General features: G+C 45.7%; 1 protein-coding gene across 3 annotated transcripts in view; it reads right to left on the bottom strand.

Annotated features, from left to right (window-relative positions):
- Positions 1-59: 59 nt before the first annotated feature.
- Positions 60-13,532, bottom strand: part of CBL (Cbl proto-oncogene) — a 97,310-nt gene continuing 83,837 nt past the window's right edge. For all 3 annotated transcript variants that reach the window (XM_055548365.1, XM_055548366.1, XM_055548367.1), the window contains 4 exons: positions 11,029-11,169; positions 10,545-10,645; positions 9,435-9,617; positions 60-8,446 (listed from right to left, as the gene is read on the bottom strand). In XM_055548365.1, the coding sequence (XP_055404340.1) occupies positions 8,166-8,446; positions 9,435-9,617; positions 10,545-10,645; positions 11,029-11,169 (706 nt within the window). In that variant the 3' untranslated portion in view covers positions 60-8,165. The remainder of the gene's footprint in view (positions 8,447-9,434; positions 9,618-10,544; positions 10,646-11,028; positions 11,170-13,532) is intronic.

Below are 13,532 nucleotides of genomic sequence, written 5' to 3'. Positions count from 1 at the left end.
GGCCCTATAGTCCCCCAATGTATTACTCCCTGACCCAGGAATGAGCAAGAACTCTGGTCTGCTACAACAAAAGAAACTTTATTTAAAAATATTTTTTACAGACATGGGTGCCTGAAAAAGCTCTTTAGTTAACTGTGTATGGAAGTGAAAAAAATTAATAAATAACATTAGTATAACAGAACCTCTAAACATTAATACATTGGCAAAACAAAATGGACTTAAAATGAAAATGACTCTTAAAGCTCTGCTATTCTCTGTAAGAATATTTACCTTCTGTTTTATTCTTTACAGGTGAGAATGATTAAATACTGCTAATATAATTTTTTTATATTAATGACACATTTTTAAAATAGTCCACAAAAATCTCATCTAAGGTTTCATTTTGTTTTATTTTTAACACTGATATACAAATGGGACTCTTCATTCTGGAGAAAGCATCAAGTTCTCTCCAGCCCCACCCAGGCCAAGAATGTCAAAATCCTGAATAAGGAGGACTTTGAAAAGAACTGTTTCTATCTCCCAATTCTTTATTAAGTTAAAGGCAAGGAAGAACTGAGAAGAGGGAAAGAGACAAGTAAAACGTCATTATACAGAAAACTTTAGTTGTTGTTGAAACCTACAGTGGCCACCATACTGAGGACAGGCTTCTGTTCCGGTACGTGGTCCTTGCCGCCCTGCCCAGGGGAAAACTCGCCCCTGCAGAGGCACCATCTGCTTAATGCTCTATGACTGAAGTTTTCAAATGAAAGGAAAGCCAAGTCTTAAGAGAGAGGCAGGAGGTCTAGGCCAGCTCAGGATCCAGCATCAAGACAAGACAAGACAAACAACTGCCTCTTCTCGGGAGTCCACCCTACACTGTTTCATGCAGGTGGGACATTGACAGGATCGGGGGGCTGGGTCACTTGAGACGGTCCAGAGGATACCTGGCTGTCATGGAACATTCTGTCTCCTGCTGAGTACAGAACATCCAACCTGACAATTAAGGTTCTGACTGGAGCCAACCAAACGATCCTGGGGCACAATGCTCATTTCTTCCAACTCAGCACTGTGGCTGGGAGAAGGGAGCGCTGACCCGCTGCACCTGGGTGCCACCCCCTCGGCCGCACGGAGACACTTCCTCTCCCCTAGACTGGAGAACTAATGACACTCAAGGTAGAGGAGCTAAGACTCTGGTATTTCCATATTAAGTCCTAAAATGCAGCCTGGGATACAGTGCTGCCTTAGAAAGGCACAAAATGTTTGGTTTTTTTTTTTTTTTTCAGTGTGCTAAAAATTGTTTTGTTTTGAATAAAGGAAAAAGATATATAAGGTTAAAAATACCAAGTCACCACAGCCAGAAAGCAGAGGGAGGAGGTACCTCCTAGCTGCCACGCCCCTGCCACACATTTCAGCAGGAGGCCAAGGCCAAGACACTAGAACAAGGCTGAGACGGGCAGGTCAGGAGGCATCCACTCTCGTGGGCCTGGCGCCTGCAGGCTCACTCACCCCGACCAGCAGAAGGAAGAAGCCAAGGAAGAGAATACACGTGGTCTACAGCCTTGTAAGCAGTCCCCTGCCCCATCAGCTTCCAGACAGCCATAAGCGCAGCTTCCTCGGCCACAAAACGCGGTCAGAGGGAGGTGGGGAGGAGGGACTGACGCTCAGGGCACGCTACCACCTATGTCAGAGCGCTGGGTGCAGGCACACAGCCCCCCCCCCCCCAACGCGGGGCACAGCACGGAAGCGGCGCCAGGCCTGCGGAGGCTCAGCCAGCCGGTACCGAGCAGGATCCCCTGGCCTCCCAAAGTGATCCAGCGGCAGAAGGAGAATTTGTGAAGGGCGCCTCTCACATTTTGGGGGCTGAATAAGAATCTGGGGCCGGGCATGAGAACTCTGATTTGTTCCACTGCCAGATCAGTAGGTTGGCGTTCAGCCTCTGCGCTCTACACACACAGCGAGTGGTTGGCTACATTTTTCTCAAGCACTGAACAAGGGAAGGGGCAGCAAGATGTCCAAACAGTTGTTAGTCTGTTAGTCAACAGCTGGCCCTTTGGCACCGTGTTCTCCAGAAGACTGCCAGGGGGCCCCCAGGCAGGCCTGGCTCTCCCCACCCCGACTCCCCCACTCACTCCTGGGCTACTTTCCGGAAATAAGAAACATTGGTGCTCCCTCTCTGAAACCAACCCAGACTTCCTAGGACTTGGTGAAGCCAAGTGGCACTGCTGTCCCTCTGCCCCTGAATTCTGGAGCCTAGAAGGAATTTCAAACACACAGGCCCCAGCCTTTACCACGGGCCTCAGTGTGTATCTTTGGATTATTAGGCGACTTCAATGTACATCAAATGACTCCAGTAGTTTTAAAAAGTTGTAAGTAATTATGAAATGCATTAATAACAAGGGACAGCCTCTGGGATGACAGAAATAAGATCAGAAGATTCAGGCAAGCAGAAGCATGGCTTTAAAAAACCAACAAATAAAGGCTTTACTACAGGATGACAAAGGAAGCAACCGGACAGAGAGGACAGATGCATCCTGTTGAAAGAGCTCTCAGGAGCAACTCTCAACTGGAATCTATACCTAATTCACATCCTGGCAACTGTCCCAGTGTCATAAATTCTCACTGCAAAGTAGTTTCTGAGGTACCGCAGAAGGCCTGCCTGAGGACATCACTGCAGAGGAGACTAGATGAGAGGGTGGGGAGGAGGACGTGGAGGGACTGAGGCCACGCGCCTGGAGAATGAGGATGTTCTCAGCACTAAAACCTGAAGAGAGCCCAGAAGTCCACAGGCAGGGGCGACGGGGGGTTTGGGATCTGCTCTCTGAAGAAACTGAAAGCCAGCCAGAAACCTGAGATTAAATGAAGGCTAAGAAATGTCACCTAAGGACAGACTAGCTCTGGAACAGAAGAAACGGGTCCTGAAGAAAGAGGGAAGAAATCTTGGATGCCAGGCCTCATAAGGGAAAGAAAAACAGGCAATACAGAAGCAGTGAAGACAGTAACCCAAGTTAACGTTAACCTAAGCATTTCTTCAATGTCCCAGACACAGTCCCACGCCTGCCTTTCCCCTCTCGAGAAAGCAGTATGGTAAACTTTACTACTGAAGTACCAGTTTGCCCAGAAAGTGCATTTGAGTTTTCATGTCATGACATCATACACAAAAGCTGATCGAACTTTTTGGCCAACCCAAAATGATTTAGGGTCTCTCTCACCTCCAGTCAGAACCTCCCACTGCCCCTTCTTCCCACCTGAACATGCGGCTGCTGCCCTGTGTGGCAAAGGCTGACTGGTTGGGTGTTCACACCTGATCAATATGCTGGCTGATGACAGTCTTCCTTGAGAATATGAACAAGAGGAGCTGGGTATCTGTTAAAGCGAGGATCCCTAGAACTGGGGGGTCATGAGGACTTGAGGACTAGCGTTCTGATTTCAGGGCCACACATTACTGACAAACAGATTTACTTGGAGGAGAAAGGTCAAGTTGCAAAGTTTCTCCACTCCATGCAGAATCAACTGTACTGCTTCGCTGGGTTCTGGGAGACACTCGGCATCCTGATGACTCCCTCCTTTCTTCTGCTTGAATTCTTCTGTTTCTTGTATCCGAAGGACTACTCAACAGGATGGTCAAATATACAGCCTTGACCTTCTTCCACTATGCACCCTCCTCCATGCATAAGTGGCAACATGCATTTCTAACATGAGGCTGCTAATGTAGACTGAGATCAAAGTAATAGTAATGCTTTATGCTGAGAATACTTCAGATCGAATTTCTAGGGCACTGAAAATCCAGGAGGAGAATAACGTGTTGACTTTTACACTAAGTTCCAGGGTCTCTAAGCTCCATACTCCGAGAAATACAGGCTGACATTTTTGAGAACTGAGTTCAGTCTACTTCACGGCCTGGCTCTTGGGAGACCAAACAACTGGTGGACGATCAGGACCCAGAGACAGGTGCTCATCCTCCTCTCGCAACTTCAGCCCTTCTAAAGAGACACAGGATTAGCAGAAAGGTGGTGGAATGATTGAAAACCAGTTCCACACAGGATGGGAGATGGTAAGAGGTCCCAGAAGGGTCATAAGAAAACTTCCTAATACAGGGAAATAGGAATACAAGCAGCTGAGTAAAAAGATCAAGGAAGGCACTAGAGTGGAAAGGAGACTGTAGGCAGATGCTTTCCTTAAACATTTGACTGCCCTACTGTGCAACTCTGAGCCGATGAACAGACCCACCAAACAGGCTGTAAACACATAAAAATGGTGGGTAATCCATGAGACTTACATGGAGGAATCTCCCAGACATTGTCAAAACTATAGGAAGATAACAGGGGTTAAAGGGAGCATCTTGAACTGATTCTTAACCAGGACAGCTCTATAAGGAAACGTATGTCTGCACAGAGCTGTGACTATAAACTGCACAAGTGAATTGGGAATAGGTATTTTAGGGCCAAATGCACATGCTAGACAGTCCAAGTACAATTCCTCAACATCAGTAAACCACCCTGTGGTGGCAGGGAGAACACAGAGCTGGCACTTCAGGCTCATGGTTTTCACTCAGAACTACCTACTGAATGAACACACACTCTTTGAGAGCCAGGCCAATGGTCAGAATATCGTTATTCCATGGGCAGTGGTCACTGCAGAGTCAGAAAGGCCAACAGCAAGAGAGGAGATTTACAGTTTGGGAAGACGGTCTGTACCCCTCTGCCTCTCATGACGTGAGGTAGGAGAATATTCTGCACTAACACCATTGCTGGTCACATGCAAAAAGATCAAGATCTTGTTAAAGGGAACATACAGCTGGTCCCTACTTTGCAAGCAAATATACAAAATTCATGTGTGAGGTTTCTGATTGGACCATAAAATATATTTTACTTTTCTATAGAGGAAATAAATATTTTAAGTGTGAGAAATAGCAACCCCCCTAATTTTTCTTCTAAATCCACAAAACAGCTAAATGATACTAGCAGTACTATCCCACACCCTGGGCCCTGGAGTTAAGAGTCTGCATGAGAAGCAAAAGAACAGAAGGATGGCACAACACGCAGAGCAGGGCTAGGGGCACAAAGAGAGTTAGGGGAGAGCATGGCCACCCACAGGGATATACCACTATTGATATTAACAGATAAATGCTGAGACGACAGACTGCCAAATCTATTATTTACCTAAAGGGAGGTAGGTGTATCACTGAGCCCACAGGTTTTTTCCTACCTTGAGAACCCCTGACTTTAATGGAAGGAGTATGGCAGGGGCAGTGGATGAAACAGCCACCCAGCATCAAGGAGCGCTGTGGAAAGCAGTCCAGGGAGACATGGGGAAGCAGGGCTGAACCGAAGAGCCTAATGCATTTGAGCAAAGGGAAAACAGCAAAGTGGTTTTTACCTTACTTACCTGATAGCTGACAGAGGAGGAACCATTTGTAATTTAGAGGGAGAAAAGGGATGTGACTGCTCCAAACGGCAACATTCAAAGCCCACTTGTCAAAGGGCAATTTAGTTAAATTCAGAGCAGAACCAAAGAATTAAAAACTGCCACACAAACTGAGGATGAAGAATGGGTGACTGGTGCCTCAAGGGAAAATTTAAGAAATTAGGGTTTTGGAAATATCCTCAAAACAAGAGCCATGCAAAAACTTGCCTGAGGCTCACCCGGCAATCTCAGGCTCAGACCCAGGCATGAACTCAGAGCACCCAAAGGAACCTCTCATAGAAAGGTCTGAGACCCTGAGTGCCCGCAGACAAACAACCGACAAGCTAAGAACCAGGCCAAGCAATGGTGCATATGTTCAACACCGAGTCTGAGGGCTGACCCAATGAACCACACAGGTACTCAATGAACTGTTGAATACTGAATGACCCAATGAATCATTATGAAAAAAAAAATGGATACACTTGCCTTTAGCGTATATAAGTAAGGACATAATCTTCAAAGAAGACTTTGCATGCACTTTGAAAAGACAGGATTTGCAGAACCACTGCTTTGTTCTCTTGACAGATCTTCAGGCTACAGGCAGTATCTGCAGATGAGGAAAATCTCCAGCAGCAGAGGCATGCAGGCTGCCGCCACGTTTTCTAGTTCCTCACCTAGGCCTTCCACATCTAAACAAAGTGCAAAAATGAACACTGCCACAAGTGAAACTCTATACTGGCTTTCAGCGGGAGACACTAGGTTCCTCTTTACTACTCTCTGTCGCCTTCCTCTGCCCCCTCCACCCGGATTCAGGCCCTCCTGCACCTGCTGGGGGCTGTGTCATTTTCTGCCATAAAGGGAAGACACTGGGTAACCACGGCAATTCAGCACGAATCCCCAAACGATCCACTCTGGGAACGTAAATGGCTCGGAGGCAAGAGGAGAAAAACAAAAGATCTAGGAGTAACTGAAAGCTAAGAAAAGAGTTAGAAAAAGCTTTAACTCCAAAGATGATAACACGGGAAAGAAAACAGATGCAAAGTCATTTCTGTTTGGATTGTCAGACAAAACCAGGTTTTAGATTGTGAGGCAGGTGGGTTTATCAAGGAGCAGGCTTGTTTCTGACCAGGAGGAAGGTTACCCACTGCCAGGGAAGTCAGTTAAAAGGCTCGGGCTGGAGAACTAACTGAAATCAAGAGGTCCCTTGGCAGCATCTACAGGAACAGACCAACGAACTCTGAGTCTTCTTTACCAGCTGGCAAGGGCACAAGCTGCAGGGCTTGTCAGTGTTGTCTGAGTGCAGTAAAGGCATTGATTACACTAGCGATGTCTAAAGACCATGGGGAACACAGTCACTAAAGAGTATCTGAGAGCTAAAGGGAAAAAGAAAGGGGACGGGGAGGAAGAAGGAAATGCTGCATCCCCAAAGCCATAGGCACAAAGAGAAAAGCGAGTCGCCAGGCAGCACCAGTGTAGGGTTGGTGCTAACTGTCAGCAGAACGCTGTGCTACCCTGGAGTGATATCCCCTGACTCCGTAGAGAGCAAAGAAAACACTCATCTCTGAAAAGATAACCTGGCTCATCATCACAGGGAGACACCCATATAAGCTGAAATTCACTGGGAAGAAAAGCTGAAGAGAGAAATCCTTATTGTCTGCTGTGTGCATTTTATGTATAACAAGGTAGAGAGCGTGTGACCGGAGCTTCCAAGTGCTTCATGGTATTTGGGCCAGAAAGCCATGCCGGAAACAAATGATTTCCCCTTTCCATTAAGTAGAATATCTCATGACCTACATTAGAACACATACCTGGCACCAAGGCAACTGACTCCCGCAGACTACTTTCTGGGGAGAGCATGGAATGTATCTGAAGGCCTCTAACTCATATCAGTCATTATGTAATTATGATAATTAAAACATCTTTTTAAAAACAATTTCAATGTTCCTATAGAAACAGTGCTTTGGAGTGACCAGTGTTCGCTTCGAGTATCAAACAGGACCATAATGACAGAGCAACAGTACTTTTTTCCCACCTATCTACCAAACAAACCAACACCATCACACATTATAAAGAACATCCTATAAGCTGCTTGGCGTCAGTAAGGCTGATCACAGCAAGCCCACTGCCAATGACGGACACTGAGGAGGAGGAGGGCGGAGGAGACAGGGAAAAGACAGAGCGGGGCGGGGGGACGTGTTCTAAAAATACAAGACTTCAGCTATGCACATGGTAATCCAAGCCAGAGGGGAGTGTCTGAGCTGTAACACACACTGGGTTGGGGAGAAAACCACAGTAGATGGAAGTCTTTAAGATTCCTTCCTGAACCTCTTGTGCTAATTCCCCGCCTGGAATTTACACACACAGCAGGTTAATCTTATAATCACAGGACACACACAACCACAGACAGACGGACAAAACGCACACAACCATATCCTTAACCCAAGAAAGTCTTAAGTCCTCAATTAGGATTTACAGCACAGTACTTCTGCTTTCTGGACTGTTCCCCAGGTAGGCTACCATTTCACAAAAATCCACTCTTTCCAAGTGGGAACTGAAGGACACCTTCAAATGCACTCTTAAAACAAAGAAAAGAATCAAGCCTCCTAGCTGTTCCGTCCTCAGTCCACTGCTTTGAAATCTTGGAACCACAGATGTGATACCCCACAGATAGGGCAAGATCTCACTGTGAAGTTTCCAAAGGAACCTAGCCGCCCTTTTGGGTGCTACTTGAGCAAGAGCTCCTGGCTCCTCGGTCCTCTAAGCTGCAGCAGGCAGGGGGTGTGCTAGGTGGCAACGTGGGCTGGAGAAGAAATAGAAACGAATTCCCGGAGGATGTTTTTGGCCATTTCAATGTTGTTGTGGGCAATGACCAAGGCTTTCTGAATGTCCTGATAGGAGTAGCCCTGACTCAGGAGGCTCTCGATCTCGCTGGAGAGCTGCGGGGAGGCGGCGGCCGAGGCGGCAGCACTGCTCTGCTGACAGCTGCCTGCTTTCCGTTCCGAGTTGATTCTCCGAGGGAACGGCTTGGGTGGCCTCTCAGGAACCTGGGCACTCTCAGTGAAGTCTGGAAGAAATCGGAAAGAGAATATTTGCAAATCTGGGGGCGGGTGGGGGTGGGGAGAAAGCCTCATCTATTTAACAATGTGCTAGTATGAGATATTACTGACCCACTGTCAGTCGGGTCCATGTGTTCTTCAGTCACACGGCTGGGTTTTTACAGCTTTAAGGGTTTTAGTGTACAGCCTTCCTCTCATGGCAGGACAACTTTCTAAAGACACCATGCACTTGCCCTACCGACGGGGACCACGCTGCCCTGCACACACAACATCTGCAACACGCTTTACACTGAGCATCAAATTTTCACATGCATTACTGCCTGAATAAGTCAAAAAACATTTCTGAGGGGCCAGAGCAGACACTAGATTTCTCCCTTTACAAATCAAGGAACAGAAATAAGCCGAGGTCACAGTGAAGAAGCATTAAACAAGGCTGGGTGGCAAGGGATCACTGCCTGTTTGGGCAATGGAGGCCATGTATCTTTTTTCACCAGCTGTCCTAAAGGCTGTGTTCCGTTACTAAAGTGACAGAAACTCTGGCCGCTGCGTTCCCAGGCGGCCACAGGTGCAAGGACAGCCCTTAACAGTCGAGGTCCAAATGTGGGCTGGCTCCAGGCCCACTGAGTGTGCTTTCCAGAGCCAGTACGCCTCCCTTCCAGCGGGACAGGGCCTAGAAGTCAGGAATGTGTGCTCTGAATCATCAAGCTGAATTATCACTGTCATCACGCGTGCTCAGATGAACCAGAAAGCCTACTACCCCCAGCACAGGCAGAGCCAGGGTGTAAGGAATAAACTTATTTCTAAGTCAGGCAAAATTCTCAAGAGTCTAAATCAGCTTTAACTTCCCAATTTGGGTCCCAGCACCAGCTTTCCTCCCACTTTGGTCCACTCCTTTTGGCTACTGACTTACTGTCCCTAGGCAGTCATCTCTGTTTTGATATAAATAGGGAGCCACACAGCATTTCTGGGTAAACCTGAGGGAGCCTGGAGACTCACGTGTGGGGGGATCACCTTCCAGGGATAGCCAGCCAAAGGAGGAACTGGCGTTGGAGATGTCGGAGAGCGTGCGGCGGGCCAGCACCGCAGGCACGGGTGGCTTGGGGACATCATACCCGTCCTCTTCGTTTTCTGACTCCTCAGGGCCAGTGTTGGCATGGGCTGCAGCCAAATTCCCTTCACCTAGAGAAAAGTTCGTGCAGTTATCCTCTTTTTCTAATGTACTTCTCTAACATTTCAGGACAGGGACATCCACTCATCGAACATATATGGCATCAGTTACTGAATATCCATTATGGGCCAAACACTGTGTGGCCCTGTGGGTAGAAATAAAAGAAACAAGGAACCTAAAATCTGCACCAATCCTGCAGCTCTACTTTTCTAAATATGTCAAAAGCAACCCTGGCCAAGGTTAAGAGCCACTGAAATCCAAGACTCAAGCACCACTTTACGGCATTCAGTCAATATTTTCATCTGCACTTCACCTTGGAAGATCAGCCAAAGGGCCCTGCTGTATGTACTGCCTTCTTGAACTTTCAACTTGGTAAGCTAGTTAACATGGGAATTGAGTAGTCACCACCCACACACACAAGAATTTCATCAATGTTGAAAAGCAATGGGAGTAAGAGGGAGCTAGCTGCCAGCACTGCAGGTCCAGGCCATATAACACAAGGGCCGCCAGGCCCTGAAGGATGAAAAACCCAAATGGAACTGGCTGTGTGAATGAGAAATAAAAGAGAAGAAAGGCCTTTACTGCCATAGATCAAAGATATTTTGCAAAGAAAATTATTTAAGAATATTTCACTTAGATCAAGCTTTCATTGGCCAGACATTACCAGCTCATTCCTCCAGCACATCAATGATTGTTAAAGCAGCAAAACTGGGGACTTCCCTGGTGGTCCAGTGGCTAAGACTCCGTGTCTCCAATGCAAGGGGCCCAAGTCTGATCCCTGGTCAGGGAATTAAGATCCCACATGCCGCAACCAAGAGTTTGCACGTCACAACTAAAGATCCCACTGCAACTAAGTGCTGCAACTAAGACCCGGCATAGCCAAATGAATAAATAAATTTAAATAAACAAACAAATAAAGTAGCAGAATGACTACTCACCAAAGGTACCACTCTCTGTGACAGACGGTGCCACCTGGGACTGAATATTATACATGGCTTCGTATGTACAGCTATCGACCTGCTGGTCACAGTCACACGTTCTGGAACGGAAGGAAAGTGGAATAATGATCTTCAGAAACAGAACTCTGTTATCTGCAAACTTACCAGGAGTCACTTATTCACAACTTCTCTAGACCCCGATTCTATCAAGATACCACTCTCCCTTCACCCGTGTCACTACTAGTAAATATCATAAGATTGACTCCTATTATGAGTAACAGCTGTGTATGTTTTTGAAATTACTGTGATGCTGAAGAAACGTTAAGTGGAACTGCTTACAGCTGCCAGAAGCTTAAAACATTAGCGGCTACACACATCTTTCTGCTTTATTTTTGGCTGGATAATGCTATGTGCAGGCAGCAAGCCAAGCAGGTGAGTGAGTTGGTGTCAACTGAATTCCCTAACAGGACTATTGTGAACCTACCGTGAACTCTGTGCTATCTCCGGAGGCCACTTCACTTCTGGCTTTTGAAGTCCCACGGGCCTAGAGGAAGGAGTCATATACTCTGTGTCCTCCTCACTTTCACACTGCTCCCCAGGGGGCAGCTTTGGCACAGGAAGAGGTCTGGAAGAGGAAGAATAAAAAAACAGAAAGAATGAACTGCTTTGCAATTACCTAAAGTAATTCGAAAATCACTGTGGCAGAAGAAATATATAACATCCTCAGATGGTCAAGACACTCCTAGTAAAAAACAGCAAGCATGATTCTAAACACATAAGAATGGCAATGAGTATATTACCTGTTGCCAATTACTGTCTGACTCTAGGTGGTAAGATTCTGCTAACTTTTTTTAGCATTGCTCACCTGTGTTTTTTAAATATTCTTATAACACATACTATTTTCATAAAGAGAAAAAGGTCATTAAAAGGGTAATGCAAAAATTTTAATTACAATTCTTTTTGTTGATGTTAATAAAAATATAAAATTGCACCATTTACTCATTAAGCATTTTGGCAATACACACTTTAAAACATTCACATTCTCTGTCACAGTAATTTCACCTTGGCTCCATCTCTGGCTATGTAGAAAGATACACTGAAGTAAAGTCATTACATTAAAAGCTTTTAAACAAAATAAATATCCAACAACAGGAATGATTAAATATATGATGTCATAAACTTGCAGGAGATAGTGAAGGACAGGGAAGCCTGGTGTGCTGCAGCCCATGGGGTCGCCGAGAGTCAGACAGGACTGAGCAACAACAAAACAGTCATGTTATGTAATAATATGCAACTGTTAAAAGTGAGGATTTTAGGGTGTGGGAAAAAAAGGAACCCTCTTACACTGTTGGTGGGAATGCAAACTAGTACAGCCACTATGGAGAACAGTGTGGAGATTCCTTAAAACTGGAAATAGAACTGCCTTATGGCCCAGCAATCCCACTGCTGGGCATACACACTGAGGAAACCAGAATTGAAAGAGACACGTGTACCCCAATGTTCATCGCAGCACTGTTTATAATAGCCAGGACATGGAAGCAACATAGATGTCCATCAGCAGATAAGAAAGCTGTGGTATATATACAGAATGGCGTATTACTCAGCCATTAAAAAGAATACATTTGAATCAGGTCTAATGAGGTGGATGAAACTGGAGCCTATTACACAGAGTGAAGTAAGCCAGAAAGAAAAACACCAATACAGTATACTAACACATATATATGGAATTTAGAAAGATGGTAACGATAACCCTGTATGCGAGACAGCAAAAGAGACACAGATGTATAGAACAGTCTTTTGGACTCTGTGGGAGAGGGAGAGGTGGGGATGATTTGGGAGAATGGCATTGAAACATGTATAATATCATATAAGAAACGAATCACCAGTCCAGGTTCGATGCAGGATACAGGATGCTTGGGGCTGGTGCACTGGGATGACCCAGGGGGATGGTACGGGGAGGGAGGTGGGAGGGGGGTTCAGGATGGGGAGCACATGTACACCCGTGGCGGATTCATGTTGATGTATGGCAACGCCAATACAATATTAATACAATTAAAATAAATAAATTAAAAAATAAATAAATAAAAGAAAAAAAAGTGAGGATTTTGAAGAACTTTATAACTGAAAGGAAGAAGTGACCAATATATAATGCTAAGTTAAAAAAAAAGGGAAAACATAACACTGCTGCTGCTGCTGCTAAGTCGCTTCAGTCGTGTCCGACTCTGTGCGACCCCATAGACGGCAGCCCACCAGGCTCCCCCGTCCCTGGGATTCTCCAGGCAAGAACACTGGAGTGGGTTGCCATTTCCTTCTCCAATGCATGAAAGTAGAAAGTGAAAGTGAAGTCGCTCAGTCGTGTCCGACTCTTCACGACCCCATAGACTGCAGCCTACCAGGCTCCTCCATCCATGGGATTTCCCAGGCAAGAGTACTATATTGATCTAAAACATAAATACATTTTATATCCCTACAGCCACAGCCAAGTAACAAGTATTGTCTGACCGTGTGCCTATAACAGCCAGCTATAAAAGCAGGAAACTATACAAAAGAAAGAAGCAGAGGCATATTCTCTTTCCAGAGGCAAGGAGAATACACTGCAATAAGCCCCATATTAGGAGTTCTGAACTTGACCTTTCGATGTAGTTTTCAACAGACTGAGGAGAGAGGGATTGGAATTTGGGAATACCACGATGGCTAAGACACAAGGAGTCAAAAATCCTGGAGAAGGGAATAGTAGAGAAATAGGTTTGAAATGCTGCCTGCAATTTTCCCTAGAGCTACTGTGAATCCTTAAACCATGTATGCATGGGACAAGATTCTGAGAAACCAAGCAAAAATCAGTAGTACTTTGGCTGTCTTGCCAAACTAGAGAGACAAAGTTGAAAGTAACAAATATGGCCTTTAAAATAGTTATAATTTATATGTTCAAGAAAAAAGAATTTTATTAGAAAGCTATACATGAAAAGTCTACAGCCTAAGAACACAGTA

Source organism: Bubalus kerabau, chromosome 15 (genome assembly GCF_029407905.1).
Source record: "Bubalus kerabau isolate K-KA32 ecotype Philippines breed swamp buffalo chromosome 15, PCC_UOA_SB_1v2, whole genome shotgun sequence".
NCBI lineage: Eukaryota > Metazoa > Chordata > Mammalia > Artiodactyla > Bovidae > Bubalus > Bubalus kerabau.
Note: the sequence above shows the minus strand (reverse complement) of the source record. Positions and strands in the feature narration are given on the sequence as shown.